Source organism: Trachemys scripta, chromosome 6, assembly GCF_013100865.1.
Source record: "Trachemys scripta elegans isolate TJP31775 chromosome 6, CAS_Tse_1.0, whole genome shotgun sequence".
Taxonomy (NCBI): domain Eukaryota; kingdom Metazoa; phylum Chordata; order Testudines; family Emydidae; genus Trachemys; species Trachemys scripta.
Genome location: NC_048303.1, coordinates 73731688 through 73744387, shown reverse-complemented (window position 1 = coordinate 73744387; position 12700 = coordinate 73731688). Strand labels below are relative to the sequence as shown.

The following is a 12700-nucleotide window of genomic DNA, read 5'->3' as shown; positions in this document are numbered from 1 at the left end:
CTGCTTTAGTGCATCTGGCACATAAATGCCTTGCAATGTCGGCTACAAAAGTCCCATGCAAACTCCTGTTCTCACTTTCTGGTGACATTATCTCCTGTAAATGTAAACAAACTTGTTTGTCTTAGTGATTGGCTGAACGAGAAGTAGGACTGAGTGTACTTGTTTTGCATTGTTTTATTTTTGAGTGCAGTTGCGTAACAAAAAAACATTTACATTTGTAAGTTACACTTTCACGATAGAGACTGCATTATAGTACTTGTATGAGGTGAATTGAAAAATACTGTTTATTTTGTTAATTGTCTTTACAATGCAAATAATATAAAGTGAGCACTGTACACTTTGTATTCTGTATTGAAATCAATGTATTTGAAAATGTAGAAAAATATCCAAAAATATTTAATACATTTCAATTGGTATTCTATTGTTTAACAGTGGGATTACACATCTGTTTAATCGTGATTAATTTTTTTGAGCTAATCGCATGAGTTAACTGTGATAAATCAACAGCCCTAATACAAATTAAAGCTACCCCACAAGTAGTCCCATTGCAGTCGTTTGGATTGTATCTGAAGTAAAGTATCACTCAGCCTGAAGAAAAGTGGCAGAGTCTGGCCATTAATAGAAAGACTGACTCTCCATGTATACGGATATTTTAAAACAGTCTTGCAATCTGGGATTTAGGTTAGTCTGGTCTTCTGGAGTTTGAGACAGGTTTTTTTTGCTACAGTATTTATAACTCTAAGCAGATGCTTGAAGGCAGCTGTAATTATTGGTTTGTAAAAAATAAATTGCTTTTTCTTCCCCACACTTAGTTAATTCCTAGTACAATGAAACTTCCAGAACGACAGCCTCAGTTTTTCTTTTACTATTCGTTACTGGGAAATGATGTAACAAATGAACCCTTCACTGATCTAATCAATCCGAACTTTGAGCCAGAGAGAGCATCAGTTCGAATACGCAGTACCGTTGAAGTCCTTCAAGTATATTTTTCTGCACAGCCAAAAATACAGGTAAATAGTTTCTTCTCACCTATGGTAACCTACATTAAGTAAAATTCTATTTGGATCTAAACTTACCAGTCTAGAACTTTAATGAAGTAGACTTCAAAATCAATAATATTATATAGACGGCTAATCTTTTGTCTTGTCATCTTTGAGCTTACTGGGTAATATTTATAAACCCCCTTTCAGAGCTTGATTCTGCTCCCATTAAAGTCAAAAGAAAAATTCCCAAATGGGAGTAGGAGTGGGACATAAGTGACACAGTTGATGAGCAAGCCATATGGCAAACATAACACATTTTGTCCTTTTTTATTAGTCTGTTCTCTAAATGTGAAGCATAGAGCTGATTTTATAGGTTTTTTTTTTCCTGCTGTACCTTTTCTCTACTGAACTATACAGTTTTGTTTCAAAAATGTATATTTTAAACCATTGTAATTGATTTAAATAATATTACTATGTACCTAAAATTATTTTATTTCGGATGATTGCATTTCACAATTGAATAGCATTTGTTTACAAAGATTCTTTAAAGTTTTATTTCTGTAGATAGGACTGTGCTGAGCTGGCATATTAGAATTTAACCCTGATGACAACCTGCCTTGATACAAAATACTTGTATGTCTGACTGGCATATTTTTTTTTCTTTATCACTTTAAAAGAACAAATTCTTATTGTAACACTTTTTTGAAATAAGCATAGTGGGCTGGATCCTCATCTGGTCTATATTTGTGTGACTCCATTGATATGAATGGAATTATTCATCTGTTTAAAGTTAAGCACATACTTACGTGCTTTGCTGAATTGATGTCAGAGTGCTTTGCACCATTCAAAGCCTTCATCATTTGCTACAAAGGCATATTTATTGTTAAGGAGGATCAGATTTATTGATAGGGTTTAACAAAGACAAGAAAGAATAGCTGTTCTTTTCTCCAGATAAACTTTTTTTTTTGGGGGGGGGAACGTATATACATTAAAAAGGAACCCATGTTGCGAGAATAGATATGCTTATATGCACTCCTTAGGACCAAACTTTACTCCAGGTGTGCAAAGCAGCAAATTCTTCTTGAAATCAATAAGAGTTGGGTGCATGTATTTGAGCACAGAATAATGACCCTAAGCCAGGAATTAAAGAGCTCTAGACTTCCGTTAGTAGTTCATAAAGTCTTTATTGTTAGGATGATACTTGAAGTATGTGGATGCATACAGATACGTAACTTACCTTTTTCCCTTTGCATATGTCTATGTCTACACTATGCAGCTTTTAGCAACACAGCTGTGCTGCTACAGCCGTGCCTGTAAAGGGCGCACACTGCAGCCGCCGTTTGTTTGGCTCTCCTGCCGACAAAAAACTTCCACCTCCAACGAGCACTGTTAGTGTTGTCAGCAGGAGCGCACTCCTGCTGACAAAGTGCTGTTCATACTGACACTTGTCATGGGCAAACCTTTTGTCTTTTGGGGGTGGGGGTGTTTTTAAACACCTCTGAACGACAAAAGTTTTGTCTTTCGCTTGCTAGTATAGACAGCCTACCTCACTGTGGTGTAGATAATAGTGTATCTTGGCTATGTACTACAGTGCCTGCTCTGAGAGAATCCTTACCCAGATTGATACAGAGATTTTAGGGTCTATTTACACCACTCCAGCCCCTTTATTCAGCGTAAAGAGACTGGAGAGGGGCTGGCCTCTTAATGTTTCTTTCATTTCTTTTTAGAAAGAGTTCAGTTTCAGACATTGGCAGTGGGAGATGTAAATACATATCAAAGTTATTTTCTGAGCACTTCTTTTTACAATAGATCCATCTTTGCTGTGGGGACCAGTCTCTTGGAAGCACTGAAATACCACTAACTGGATTGCTGAAGAAAGGAAATGTGGAGATTGATCAGAACCCTGTGGCAGTTGAAGGGGCATTCAACCTTGTTCCACCAAATAGAGCCAAGCAAAAATTGCCACCATTGGCCTTAGATATGGGTCCTACTGTTGGGGTATCGGTAACCCTACAAAAGGAAGGCATAAATACCCAGGTACAATCCACTCATTTAGATTGTGGTTCAGCTGCTGTTCTAAAAGATAAAAAATAAGTTTGATTTTGTTGAATCAGATTTTACACTTTAAATCATGAAAAGAAAAGCCTGAAAGAACAAGCTACAGTATATTTCGGTGCATCCGAAGAAGTGAGGTTTTTACTCACGAAAGCTTATGCCCTAATAAATCTGTTAGTCTTTAAGGTGCCACCAGACTCCTTGTTGTTTTTGTAGATACAGACTAACACGGCTACCCCCTGATACTTGACTACAGTATATTTGTTACTCTATTTTTACAGCTCCATCTCTGTTTATCCATGCCATAAGAGTAATCTCAAATTCTGTAAATATAGTAAAGAGTTTTTCAGTGCAAACTATGATTAATAAGAAAATTGTATTATTTTGTTCAGTCATTGATCCACTTAGACCTTCAGACTGAGCCAGAACACTCGCAGAAAAGAGTTTTGTCTCCCACACGGGATAAAACAAAGAGCCCACAGCAAAGATCTCAGAGTGCTCCTTCTGCCCCGCTTCAGAATGGTCATTCTCCTCCCACAAAAGATGAAGCAACAGAGAGCGAAGTAGAAAGTCTTCAATATGACAAGGGCACAAAACTAAACAAAAAAGGTACGCGATTTATGCCTATCAATATCCATAATTATAAACCAACTATTCTTAAATGTTTTCATAGCACAACCCACAGAGATTACCTCCTGGACTCATCCTCTCCCATTTGTGATCATATCCTTGTGGCAAATAAGAATCGCTTATGTGGAAAAAATATTAGAGAAGTTAATGTATTCTAGCTGCCTTTTTAATGTGTGTTGGCAACTGAAAATAAGTAGAAGAGCCAGTCCCATGTAACCATTGCACTGTAGACCACCACTGGTCTATGGACAGCAGTTTGACCAGCAGTGCCACAAATATCTAAAGACCTCTCTCTGAATTTGGGAATTGGTGGGTTATAGATTTTTGATAAAGATCTTAGATACTTTCTTTAATTTGTAGGTGAAAAGGTCTGATGTGAAAAAATACATTAAATGGGGAAGGAGAGGAGGCGCATAGGATATTTAACCCTGAAGTTAAACTTCTTTAAGGAACTGGGAAACAGCTCCTCAACAGTGGTCTATGCAAATCTATTTTTTGTAAGAATAGCTGCCAATTTTAATATTGTAGTGCAACTTCATGAACCCTAGGAGTGATTAATTCTTAAGAGAAAAGGAAAACTATTTACAGATTAACATTAAATATTTAAATGTACAATAGAACTTCACTAATTTTCTATTTGCTAATCCATAAATGTTTTTCTCAAAACCCAAATCTTTCCCATTTCTCATCAGAGATTTAATAGAAGAGGGATTAGATTTAATTAATTTTGCTAAATATTGACCATTATGGAAGCCCCAGTCTTGGTTCCTTGGCTAAGGTTGAGTTGAATTTTCCCATTTTCTACTGTGTGGAGGGAGTGGGAAGAAGGAAAAAAACCTATTGTATTTTAAAAATCAGTTTTCTTGTAATCAGTAACTACAATCAGTATTGTACACTAATCATAACTGTAGTTCTTGCATCCAGTCACTGCAGGGTAGAGTGAAGGTGGATTGGGTGTTTTAATTATGCATTTATATACTTGAATATATCTAGATTTCTTTTCAGTTAATCTTAACTCTGAATTACCTGGGTTTGCAATGCTTTTTTTTGAGGTAATTCAACAGCTCTGCAATTTGTTTTACTCTTAAGTTACTGATGTGTAATCTTCCTTAACTCCTGGTTTTACATAGTTTTTATCAGGGAATCAACCAGAATGCAATGAGTTATTTTACTAAATAAAATAGCCTAAACTACTTCTGACAAAATAAATGAAAAACAAAAAAACAACATCAGTACATTTTTAATAAGTACTGTTCTTGATTTTTGTTTTCTCATTCATTAACTCACGTCACTTTTCCCCAGTGCCTGGTGCAAAATAATAAGACCTTATTGTAAAAAACAATATGAACAGTTTGCTTTTATACATATACTAAAGCTGGCTGGAATTTTTTGGAATTTGAAACTTGGACAAAAATGGAAACAAAATGTTCATGACCTTTTTTTGACCAGCTCAGTGAGTAAATACTTTACAAATTGTAGGCCACTCGGTGTCTGAGAACACATTTATGACTATAAATGCACATTAATTTATCTGTAGATTACCTGGACAATACCAAATATCACAACCATAAAGCATTTTTGATATTGCCCAAACATTCAGTGATAGCATAAAAACATAGACAAAAGAGACCCAACAAAGGTGTGGGTCGGTTTTTTGGGTGGGGTGGTCGAAGGGGGATATTTGTATTTAATAAAATAAAAATCAAAGAACAAGACCCAGAAGAAACAGTGACACTGTCTGTTGAACATTATTCAGGAGTTCTCAGAGGCATATTAGTCAAGCAATATGATTGGCTAAACTTCCTAAAACAGTGGAATCAACAAGAACTCAGTTTATTTGCTAAATGGACTTCTTGTTACTTGGCTTTCTGGGAATGATCCTATACCATACTACACGGGGTAAACTCTGGGTCTCAATCCTGCTCCCTTTATTCAGGCAATAGCCCTTTAATCATTAATAGAGTTTCTCTGAGAAAAGTCAGCTAGATTGGGCTCTTAATCTGAAACATACAGGGATAAAAATCACGAGCACAGGAGTTAATCTATAGATTATGAGGGAAATGCAGAGTTGTATTTGCTGTTGGTGTTTATTATTTAAAAAAAAAGACATTTTTGCAAGTGTGGAAGTAGTTATTTCTAAGTCATTTCACAATTATCTTTCAGAACTGGTGGTTGAATCTTGCAAAGAAGTTAACAACCAAGAGTCTGAAGAACTAGCAGTTTTCAAATCTCAGAGCAGAGCAAAGTCGCCTTTACAGTCAGAGCTGCAAAATTCATGTAATGCTCACTAATGTTCAGTCATAGAAACTCTAATCAATGCAACTCTGTTTAAAAACAGAAAATAGAAGTATTTGTTTCCATATACCCCTGAAAATTTGTCAACCGTATTGGTTAGATTCATTTTTTAAAATTGTAAGTTGCTATAGATTTGTAATGCTTGTGATGAACTCTGATTCCTGTCCCGTCATTTTGGCTACATAATGCAATTAATGAATCTTTTCAATGAAGGGTAAAATACTACATTTTTAACTGCCCTCAAACAGTTTTTCGTGGATCCCTCTATATATTGAATAGCATACTTTGAAAGCCATCGTATTTAGCTTTCTCCTGTACCTTTCTTATATTGCTACTGTTAATGCTACAAAACACCAGCCAGCAGAAGATAGATGAGTTTTTATTTATTTTACCTCTTTTTATTAGTACGAGACCATCTTCAAAAATGTGACAGAAAATTGCACCAGGTTTGACAGACCAAAATCAGAAGAACCAGTGTTTTAAGGATATGCTGTAGTAACTAATTAAAATTAGTTTCAATTATAAAAGATAATCCTGTCCCTATCTTAGATCACAAAATAGGTTTATTCATTCCTCAACCTATCTCTTGAGATTTGAAGAAGCTACGCCTTGGTAGCCTCATTCATCAAACCCACAACTTGACCTGCTGTCAGCTCCCTGGAGGAGCATTTGGGAAGGTAGGGTGTAGATGGTAGGGCACTAGACTGGAACTTAGGAGGCCTAGCTGGCCAGCCGATTGATCTTGGGCAAGACACACAATCCTTCTGTGCCTCAATATCCCCACCTGAAAAATGGAGATAAAACTTCTTTGAAGTGCTTTGAGATCTGAGGATAAAAAGTTCTAAATAAGAGAGGCATTATTAATCTAAGCACTTTCATTCCACACTCCCAAGCCTGGGAGTTTGCTTCTTTCCAAGCAAAGGATCTATCCAGACTATTTGATACTTCATCCCTTCAAGGAAAGCTTTTAGAATCTGTGTCCAACCATTTTCCTTGGTAATTTGCATGTAACTAACGTGTTATTTTATTGCACATGCTAACTAAATTCTTAATGGGTGTTTTTTACACGTTTTGATGCTCCCTAAAATCTCAGCGTCAGGTTCTAAAATTAGTGCCGAAAGACCCTCTGTTTACCTATTTTGTCAAATTGAGTATACTTACCAGTGCTATATAAGTAATGAGTGCCCATTTTAAAGTGGATAGTAAAGTAGCCTCCCCTTCGATATTCCTTCTCAGACATACTGTAAAGCTATGATCATATGGGATTTTATCTTTTCCAAATGGTTTCCTCTACTTGAAAAGTGGTAACTTAAAAATTGAAATGCCATTTCTCACATCTAATGTAACACAGATTGTACTGTGTTTCAGAGTGGCAACATGTCTATTTCCATTTAAAGTGCCAGGCATGTCGTGTGATATATAAATATTATTATTATTTTGGACAAAATGGAGGATAAAACTATATGCAAAACCCCTTGTATTTATATTTTCAGCCTTGAATGCTCTAGCACCTGTTTCCCAGTCCCACCCTGGAGCTGCGTCCAGTGCTTCTGAGTCTACTTCGGGGCAAAAAATTGCAGTTCCAGCAGCATCACATCATTTTTGCTTTTCAATAGATTTACGGAGTATTCACAATCTCGAGGTTGGGTTTCCAGTCAATTGCATTTTAAGGTATGATATATTTCAGCTGATGACTTTACTGTAAAAAAGGGTATTGGGTTTTGTTTTGTTTTTTTGTCCCCTTCCTGCCCCCATTTAATAATAATAAATAAAAAAAAGTGGGAAAACTACACACGGTTTGGAATATTGGTAGCACAGGCAACCTGGTGCCTTCTCAAGTAGCTGCCTTTCAGTAGTGGGCAAAACACTTTGAAATGTTAGGTTTGATCATCACAAATGAAAGTTGAGAGTTCTAGTAGCGTATAAAACATAGTACAGACGCCCCCTGGGTTATGCAAATCCGCACTTACGGAAAAAGTTCCGTAAGCTAGAAATAGGAGTGTGTGGGTTGTTTTGTTTTGGGTTTTTTTTTTTTGGCGTAATGGTCGGGTATACATTTCCGATTTACGCAGAATTCGAGTTACACAAGGCGTTCCAGAACGGAACGCTTGCGTAAGTTGGGGAGCATCTGTATTTATTTATATTGGATTTTCCTATTGTGCCTATCACTTGAAAATTTCAGACCGTGTGACACAGACTATAATTCAGCCCTAAGAGAAGACAGGAAGATTGTTTCTTAGGCACAATTCATTTTTAAGCTTGAGTGGGATCTTCTGGATTGTAAGGGAACACACCTTCCCACCTCGTTGCTAAATGGAAGAAGAAGTAGAGAAAATGCACTCCAGTACAACAGCTCAGAGTCAAATTGTCATCATGCATCACGTGTGAGCATTTTGTTTTAGTACACAGAATATTTTTTTTCCTATTTAGTATATTCCAAAATAATTGTGCTGATGCCAGAGATGATTTTTCTTCAAAGACTTAAAAAGCAGACAAATATTCTAACTAACAAGTTGATATGCATCTTCAGTTACATTTTCAGTGAAGGTCTAAACTAACTCTTTAAACAGCAATATTTACATACACAACCAGAGAAAGTTGGACTTTTAGCAGCAGCAGGAGCTTAAGCAGCTTTTTCAAATACAGATCTGGAATGGAGAAGAAATCTAAATTTCTTGTTGGTTTGTGGGATTTTTTGTTTGTTTGTTAAGTGCTTATTGTTTTCAGGATTAAAATGTAATTGTTTGTAGGTAATATCCAATTTAAATACTTGTTGGTCTCTGCAATCTAAATCTGATATGAAGATTCCTTTCCCCCACACCCTTACAGAAACTAGATGTGTGCTATAGAAGGCTAAAATGTTAAATATAACTTTCATAGTCCTGAAGATTAGCAATAGATATCAAGGACATTTGTGTTCAGATGATAATGAACTTTGGCTCTGATTCTGCACTGTTAACGTAAATGAGAGCTGTTGAACATCAAGGACCAAATTCTGATGTTGGATATGCTTGTACAACTGACATTGCACATGCATATTCCAAAAGTAGAATCTGGACCTAAGCTACTAGTGTCATCAGCTGATGATGATTTTCCTTGACTTTCTTGCCTACAAGAATATGACTTGAGTTAAATTTGCATTTTCTTTTTTCTCATTAGGTACTCGTATCCATTTTTTGGTAGTGCGGCACCTATTATGACAAACCCTCCTGTAGAAGTGAGAAAAAACATGGAAGTTTTTCTACCCCAGTCCTATTGTGCATTTGATTTTGCAACTATGCCTCATCAGCTTCAAGACACCTTCTTCAGGTAGCACTTGTATTTTTATCTTATTACATGAAGCATTATTTAACTGTTTTTAATATAGAAAATATTTTGTAAATCCCAAGCTTTGTAATTTAGTGTCTTAGAATAATTTAAGTTGTGGAAAAGAGAAATCCAGCAGTTAGTAACCAAGAATATTTAAGACATTTTTGTTGCCCTTTGTATAATCTAGCACGTAAAGGTCAGATTGTTCAAACCTTACTCATATTTGTGACCGTTTACTTAAACAGGAAATGTGGTGATATCAATTGGAGCATCTATTTGGGTAAATTCTTATCAAAATAAGGGCTAGTTGATGTAGCCTGAAAAAAACAGTTCTGCTTACGCAGAATCATAGTAAGTTTTCTAGGGTTATGTCTACACTACGCGCTGGATCGGCGGGCAGCAATCGATCCAGCAGGGGTCAATTTATTGCGTCTAGTCTAGACGCGATAAATCAACTCCCCGAGTGCTCTCCCGTTGATTCCTGTATTCCTCCACCGTGAGAGTCGTAGGCGGAGTCGACTCAGCGTGGTGAAGACTCCACGATAAGTCGATCTAAGTACGTCGACTTCAGCTACATTATTCACGTGGCTGAAGTTGCGTAACTTAGATCGATTCCCCCACCCAGTGTAGACTAGGCCTAGGTGTGTAACCTACTCTAGCTGACTTGGAGTCTGTCAATCAAACCAGCCATAACCTGTGAAACATAGTTGCTCTAAGGATTAGAAAAATGAAATTCTAGTGGAATGTTTCCCCACTACATTGCTCCCTTTTTGTAGGCATGTGAGTAGGGTAGAGAATATCTTTCACACATACTCCTACCCTAAAGCCTAAACCAAAGTGGTATTTTGGAAAGAAGGGTAGAGGAGAGAGGTTTTGTAGATTGGTATTTTCAGAAATGGAAAAGGGCCTATAAGATCATCCAGCCCATCACTATGTGAGTGCAGGATTGTTCTCTGTATACAGACTGGAACAGGGTAGTGATCTAGCCAAAGTGACGGAATGAAGGAGAAGATGCAGAGTTGTGAGTCAGTCTTTTTCCTGTGGGAATGAAAGGTATCAAGGGTATGTTTATGCTGTAATAAGAATCCGCTAGATTGGTTTGGGAAGTTATTTCTGAAGTTATTTCTGTAAGTTATTTCTTGCTTTTCCATGTAGGTGAATGTCGTCTTTTGTCTGGCCTACTGATATTAAAATACTCTTCTGTATTTCAGGTTACCACTGCTGGTTGAATTGTGGCACAAAGATAAAATGACTAAAGATATACTTCTGGGAGTTGCCAGGCTACAGCTTTCAAATGTTTTGGGCTTGGAAAAAACCCGATTCTTGGGTACTAATGGTGAACAGTGTTGGCGTCAGACCTGTAGTGAAACAGTTGGTGTTATGGCAGCACAAGGGTAAAACCTTTTTTTTTTAATATAGTTTGCATTATAGCATGTCTTACCTTTTTAATTTTATTTGTTTAATGTTTTCTCCTGTTAAAGAATCCCTTCCTCCCTCTATTTACCCCTTATCCTACTTTGAAAACTGTTTACTCTTAACTTTCATTTGAAGCATTAGGTCAGATGCTTGAAAGGGATAGAATTTTATGAATAGCTGTAATACATACTGTCATGGTATTTGGGTGTGATTTTTTTTTTTTCATGTTTTAACAACTTTACAGAATTTCTATATAGAAAATGTACCTATCATAACTTGATATTTATGTTCAAAGTGCTGTAGAAACTTAAATTATTGCTGAAATTTCTGGTAAAATTTGAAAATAGGTAAGAAATGTTATTTGACAGTCCAATGAAATATTCAGTTTAGCCGCTCTTTGAAGGGATGATATCATACTTGTAGGTCAGATTTGGCCCCAAACTTATATTTTTGTAAAGGCAAGATTTCACAAAACTGATTTGAAAAGCCAATATAAATATTTCTTGTAATTTGTATGTAAATAAACATTCCCTTCTGGAGCTGTACAAATTATTAGTACTAGAGTATGAGAAACTGAAATTGACTGACTTTCATTTTCCAAATTAAGAAATGCAAAGGTAATCAGAACAAATAGTGAAAAGTAAATTTAGATTTAAAAAAAAATCTTATTTTAATAATCTGAAATATTTTAGGACACTGTCCCTATTAATATCTGTAGACTATAAATATATTGAGAATCACGGACAATTTCTCAGTATTGCATTAAGTCAAATTTTTCTCTTGTCTGGGAAGTAGGCAGTTGGACAACAGTAACTTCAGGGACCATTAAGAGAGTGACAGAGCTAAAAATTCCCATTAATTATTTGTTTAGACAAGTTATGTTGTGGCTTTTACCTCCTGGAAATAACGTAGCCTAGTTTTTTCAAATCCAGCTGTAAACCCGGCTGCACCCTCATTCCTCCTTTCATGCAAGTTATTAGGTCTGGGTCTGTTCTTAGCTGACAAAACATACGCTGTAATTGTTGGCTTTTTTTCTCCTTCCATATTGTTTGTTTGTTAAATTAGGATAAATACATCTTGGATCTTCATTTTGGAACATATTCTTTTAAAACTTTCCAGCTTGAGGCTGCCCAAAATGAATATCACTTCCTCGGTATGAAACTTCAGAGTTAGTATTATCAAAGCTTACAAACCTTTATATGTTTGGGTGACTACAGAGAAAGAGTAGTAAAGTAAAACCCATTCATTAAGGCCTTCATTCAGGAAAGCACTTAAGCCTATGCTTAACTTTAAACATGTGCACTGAAGTCAAGGGGATTTAAACAAGTTAGCTATATGCTTGAGTGCTTTCCTGAATCAGAGTCCAAGAGGTTTCATTTAGGTGTCCTGAATCAGTATTGAGATCTATAAGAAACTCAGCAGGAGTTTGTTGGACAATGTCCGTCAGAGGACTTTCTAATAGTACAATAACTTGTTAATAGATTTAGGGGCCTCAACCTTTACACATTATGAAAAGTCCCAGTGAAATGAATTGGACTACACATGAAATGAAATCCTGCCCCATTGAAAACAATGGGAGTTTTGCCATTAACTTCAATAAGGCAAGGATTTCACCCCTAGTTTGTAAATGTAACCATATGTGTAGCTCTTTTCAGCATCATGGTCTAAATTATGATTTCCTTTATAGAATCAAATGGACTTTTCCCCAAGAGTGAAAATCTGTTCAAAATGAAACACATGGCAGTATTGCACAAAACTTAATTATCAATAGATGGCACTTTCAAAAATGTAATTAGCATGTGTTTTTACTGTGGCGGTGAATTTTAGTTTCATTCTCGTTTGACATAAAGTATTCACTATAGTACTAAATGTCTCTTTGAACATGATCAAATTAACAATTTACCTTAACATCTCATCTCTTTATGTAAACTACATACATTTAATATAACATAGAAAAATATAAATATTTTGGGTTTTGTTTTTAGAAAATCAGAAGTTTAGAGTTCTGAGAA

The 12700-nt window shown here is 36.0% G+C and overlaps 1 protein-coding gene across 1 annotated transcript in view; it reads left to right on the top strand.

Moving 5' to 3' along the window:
* The window catches only part of CEP120 (centrosomal protein 120), a 75332-nt gene that overhangs the window by 26487 nt on the left and 36145 nt on the right, over positions 1-12700 (top strand). The window contains exons 6-12 of the mRNA XM_034773877.1: positions 813-1010; positions 2793-3020; positions 3431-3647; positions 5832-5945; positions 7457-7634; positions 9123-9272; positions 10484-10666. Coding sequence (XP_034629768.1) covers positions 813-1010; positions 2793-3020; positions 3431-3647; positions 5832-5945; positions 7457-7634; positions 9123-9272; positions 10484-10666 — 1268 coding nt within the window. The remainder of the gene's footprint in view (positions 1-812; positions 1011-2792; positions 3021-3430; positions 3648-5831; positions 5946-7456; positions 7635-9122; positions 9273-10483; positions 10667-12700) is intronic.